At 28.9% G+C, this 5,643-nt stretch overlaps 1 protein-coding gene across 1 annotated transcript; it reads right to left on the reverse strand.

The window, feature by feature from the left end:
- Nucleotides 1-417: 417 nt before the first annotated feature.
- On the reverse strand, nucleotides 418-1,739 carry LOC131158050 (early nodulin-like protein 19). Its single transcript, XM_058112607.1, has 2 exons — nucleotides 1,427-1,739; nucleotides 418-1,128 (listed from the first exon to the last, which is right to left on the reverse strand). The coding sequence occupies exons 1-2, from the start codon at nucleotides 1,632-1,634 to the stop codon at nucleotides 782-784; spliced, it is 555 nt and encodes a 184-aa protein (XP_057968590.1). The 5' UTR covers nucleotides 1,635-1,739; the 3' UTR covers nucleotides 418-781.
- Between the last annotated feature and the right edge of the window lie 3,904 nt (nucleotides 1,740-5,643).

The raw sequence follows: 5,643 nt of genomic DNA on the forward strand, positions 1-5,643 counted from the left end.
GTTGAAAGGGATGAAATTGTTTTCAAGATTGTAAAACAAACTAGATATCATTTTTCAGTTTTGTGCACTCGCTCTCTTCATTTTTTTGGTATCCCTTTGAGTTTGATATATTACCCTTGCACATTTTACTCACATTTTACTTATTAAAAGAATCCAACTATACCTTTCAAGTTGTATATTCTAATTAAAATATACTCATATAAATAACAAATTCTTTCTTTACATTTTCTTTTCCATAGAGATAAAATTATAATTTTAATAATTTGAGACTAAAGATTAAGTACTCAAAAGGCCAAAAATAAAAAATAACATTTTAATACATCTAGATATTTTAGTGTCAATAGAAATATTTTTATAAACAAATAAACATTTAAATTATTTATCCTATAAGATGGTTGAGAGAGAGAGAGAGAGAGAGAGAGAAATAATGATTAATGGCGAATGGGCGCAACCTTGCCCTGCCCCAACGGTCACATGGCATGGACCCCTCCTCCCATTATTGAGAGAAGGGCACTAAATAGTAAATGCAAAAAAAAGTTCAAAAAATCTTGGAGCAGGCCACGCCTATGCCCCTGCCCCTGCAGACAACAGGAAGGGAAATCCACATGCTCCTCCAGCTATTCCCTAATTTGACACCAGCTTTAATTTTACGCTTACCGAAGCAAGCATCCCAAAAACAGTGGACACAAACAAATCTCAAACACCCATAATTAAAATCAAAATAGATTCGATCGAACAAGTTAATTGAGCAATTAGGCGCATCCCTTGGTACGCAACGTAGCTAGATCCAACCGGAGCATACCCAGATCAAAAGAAGAGTAGTGATCTTAAAAGCTGAGGATCCCAGTCCGTGGCGGAGAAGGGGCGCGGCAGCCGACGATGGGAAAGAGAGATTTGTGGGGGAGGCGGAGGAGGGCGGCGGAGGGAGAGGGTGGACGAGGACGGAGACCTTCATGCCGCTGAAGCAACCGCCATTGCCGCAAATGAAGAAGTAGCGCTTGGGTTTGTTGAGGGGGATGAAGTCCTTTCCGCTGCTCCAGTTGCCGGTGGCTCCTTCCGTGGTGCAGTTGTCGTACCCTGTTTGGTTCACTTCGAACACGTTGTACTGCGTCTTCTGATACCTGAATGCTGAATGCAGTATGAAACAGGGGAAGAAATTGAATTGCTGAACCCAAGAGAAGAGATAAATGCATGGTGAGATCGATGGAATTAATGTTCAACCTTTTAAGCTGGTTCACAAATCAAGAAGTTTCGTTTTCTTTGTGAGATTTGCCCAAATCTAAATTCAAAACTTCAACTATTATATGTGTGCCCAAAAACAGGGGAACATCCGAACACATACAGATCCCATTCTATGATGAAGTTAATTAAGACGATTCTACGAAAAATAAAGAAGAAATTAAAGGAGGGGGTGAGATCTGAGTACAGATGAGGTCGCCAACATAGAAGGTGTTGTTGTTGGCCCAGAGAGTGTAGTTGATGCCGGAGTTCCAGCCTTTGTTGGCTCCCACAATGTGGTCGGTGGCCGCAGCAGGGAAGATGGAGATGGAGATGATAAGCAACAGGTAGCAGTAGTAGAAGAAGAAGGGTTCATGGTGAGCTGGAGTTGAAGCAGAAGTACCACTTGACAACATCTCTTCTCGGCTCTTCTCTTTCTTTCCCACTTTGCTTTCCTGGCCTCTCCTACCTGTGGCTGCGGCTGGATGGTGGGGGACAGAGGGCTGGGGTGGAGATGGGTGGATAACTCCTTTTAATTTTTATTTTTTATTTTTATTTTTTACTACGTTTGACCTGGCAGATCATCATACGACATTTGACTGCGGTTGCAATCGATGTAAAGTTTTTTACAGAAATATTAAGAAAAAAATCAAAAAACATAAATATGAAGAAAATGAAAAAAAAATTATACAAATGTACCTAATCGACTATCTAAAAGTCAATTTGAACTTTAAAATAATAATAAAATTATCAGTCAGAATTAAAATAAATAAATAAAAGAAGAAAAGTCGGTTCTTCACCTGCACCCACACACGCACAAATGCCCCCAAAAAGCTGCTGCCCTGCTTGCGTCCCTCTCTTTAAGACCCCCTAAATATAATGGAATAATAAAATATATATTATTTTTCAAATTTTAAAATTTAAATAGAAATTTGTAAATAAAAAATATTTTTTTAAGTGTCATTTAATATAAAAATTATTTTCTACTTTTTATTTATTTTTGGAATGAATTAAAAAAAGTAAATTAATTTTTAATTTCAAAATATTAAGACAAAAAATGACTTCTTACATCCTAATTACATAAAAAAATATTTAACATATATTTTAAATATTTTTAAAAATATGAATTAAATTTTAATAATTAATAAATTTAATTACTGTTATTATTTTTTATACAAAATTAATTATCTTTTTAATCAAACTCCAACAATACATAAATTATCTTTTAAATATTGAACGATAATTTTATAATTCTATAAAATTATTTTTTTAAAAATAAATAGAGATCAAATTGAAATTTGATTACAACTTGCATGCATTCATGAAATGAGCTGATGCTGGTGACGAGCGAGATGAGAGTTTTGGGAGGGCCGAGAATGAGATTACATTTGGTCCTGGTTGAATGCACTAGTGTACAAGCAGCATGCACCAGCGCCCTAAACCCTATGAGTTTGGTTACAAAAAATATAAATATGATTACTATCTTCACGACACTGGTACTTCCCAAATCATCACTCATCCAATGCTGATCATCACCGATCACTTTCCGTACGAATCATCGATCGCTGCTTATGGATTTTGAATAAATAGGAAAATTTTAATTTATAAATTCTAAATTTATAATTATAAAATTTGACATGTGTTTATTTATTTTTTAAATAAATTTAAAGCTACTAATAAAAAATTAAAATAAAATTTATTTATTAAAATTTTCAAATAAAAAAATAATTAATTTTATATTAAAAATAATAATTAAATTAATTAATTATTAAAATTTAATTCATATTTTTGCATGCATGCAACTTTTTTTTTTTTATATTCTCCTGCTATATATATAGGTTTGATTTGAAGTAAATGTGCATAATCTTTTTTTTTTTGCATGTATTTTTGCAAATTTTCAAATAAAAAAATAACTAATTTTATATTTAAAAATAATAATAATAATTATTAAATTAATTCATTATTAGAATTTAATTCATATTTTTGCATGCATGCAACCTTCTTTTTTTTTTTTTTTTTTATATTTCCCTACTCTATATATGTATATATATGCTTGATTTAAAGTAAATGTGCATAATCTTTTTTTTTTGCATGCATAAAATATGAATTAAATTCTAATAATTAATTAATTTAATTATTATTATTTTTAATATAAAATTAGTTATTTTTTATTTAAAATTTGTAATAAATAAATTTTCTTTTAATTTTTTATTAGTAGCTTTAAATTTATTTAAATAAATAAATAAACACATGTCAAATTTTATAATTTTATAAATTAAAATTTTCCTATTTATTCAAAATCCGTAAGCGACGGTCAAGGATTCGCACGTGAAGTGATCGGTGATGATCAGCATTGGACGAGTGGTGATCCGGGAAGTACCGACGTCGTGAAGATAATAGCTTTTTGGGTTGGAGAGGGTGGGTTTGTGCAGGTGAAGAACCGAAAAGTCGGTTCTCCTTTTTTTAAAAAAAAAAATTCTGACTGACAAGAGTTGGTAACTGACATTTTTATTATTATTTTAAACCCCAACCGACTTTCTGGGTACATTTATGTAAATTTTTTCCATTTTCTTCATATTTGTATTTTTAATTTTTCTTTCTAAATATTTCCGTAAAAAACTCAATCAATGTATATACTTGAGAACTACATATGAGATTTTTTTTTGAGAACTAAATATGAGTTTTTTTTTCCCTAGTTTAATATTTTTTTTAATAAAAATTATTTTAAAGTAGTTCAAAGTAAACTTTTTTTTTTTCTAAATTGATGCATCTAAAATATCATTGATCCAATATTAAATAAAAGAAGTTTGATTGACCAATATTTTTTAACTTGGGATTGTTATGTGGTCGATTAAAAAATACCAGACGAAGTAGCATTTTTTAGTACACGACCAATTAAAAAATACCGGATGATGTAGCATTTTTTAGTTATTGTTACTTTAATAAAAAAAAAATTGCTATTTTAATAAATAAAAAAATGTGAGATAAATCAACGTTTTTTTCGCTGCTTTAAACTTGTCTTCTTCTTCTCTTTTTGTAGATGCATGAACATGAGAGGAGGAAAGAAGGATGGACTACGAGGCTTTTAGTTATAATTTTAAAGTCATAAGATTTAAATTGTAATTTTTTTAGGTTAGAGTTTCATTTCATCTTATGTTTATTTGAATATATAGATGTTTATTTGAATATATAGATGATGAATGTGTAAATATTATTATCATTTTGCATTATTGTTAAAATTAGTTTTAATTTTGAAGTAATATGCTTTGTATTGGAAATTTTTTATGTTAGAAATTTTATTTAATTTCATAATTATTTGAATGTTTAATCAATTAATGTGTAAATTTTTTAGGTTAGGGTTTTATTTCGTCTTATGTTAATTTGAATGCATAAATTATGAATGTGTAAATTTTATTTCAATTTGCATGATTCTTAAATTTAGTTTTAATTTTGGAGTCATATGCTTTTATTGCGACATTGAAATAATTTGATAATTTGTGTGATTAGAGAATAATTGTAATATTTTCATTTAATAAATGAATTGAACTTTAACACCTTCTTACTTGAAGGTTACTTGCCCCACAATTAAATGGATTGAGCTTTAACACCTTCGAACCTCTTGGTGCGGCACCAAATCTACGGATCAGCGTCCTCCCCCTAGGCACTGCATATTTTGTCTTTTTAAAATATGTAGGCATCCACATACTTTATATGAAAAGTTAGCACCATAACCATCTAGCATAGTTAAACAATAAAATTTATGATTTTGCTCTTTTATTCATGTTTGATAATGAATTGTAAATTATAAAAGTAAAAATTAGACCTGTGTAAAAAATGAAAAATAAAATATCGAACCAACTAAAAACTAATAATTACATAGTAAGTTTTTTTATAAAATCAACTAATAAAACATCAAAATTGTATCAAAATATATAAACATTAACGTAATAAAATATTAGCGTATATCACAAACTCTAATGAAAAGTGTAGATGTCTTATAATTTTCCTTTAACTTAACAGATTTTATAAGATATTTATGTGCTTTTAGGCTTCCAAGAAAGATTTTATTAGTTTTTCGGATCTCTCATATATAATTCTTATTTCATTTAGAATTTAAAAAACAGAAAGAAAATACTTTAAAAGCCTACATTTTTATATTTGATTATCATGAAAAGTGAGAAAAATATTTTTAAAATACACCAAATTAATAAACAACAATTTAATTTTACACATCATTAAATATTTACAGAATAAAGTTTGGAACTTACATAAAAATTAAAAATTCATATGACACATTAAAATTCACAATGCAAATCTTGGAACTTACATAAGAATTACAAAATAAAAATTTTGATGAGAGCATAAATACACTTTTTTTTTTTTTAGTAAGCTATGCTAAAGTTGTAAAAAAACAACACCAAGATC

The sequence above is a fragment of the Malania oleifera genome, chromosome 6 (assembly GCF_029873635.1).
Source record: "Malania oleifera isolate guangnan ecotype guangnan chromosome 6, ASM2987363v1, whole genome shotgun sequence".
NCBI classification, from domain to species: domain Eukaryota; kingdom Viridiplantae; phylum Streptophyta; class Magnoliopsida; order Santalales; family Ximeniaceae; genus Malania; species Malania oleifera.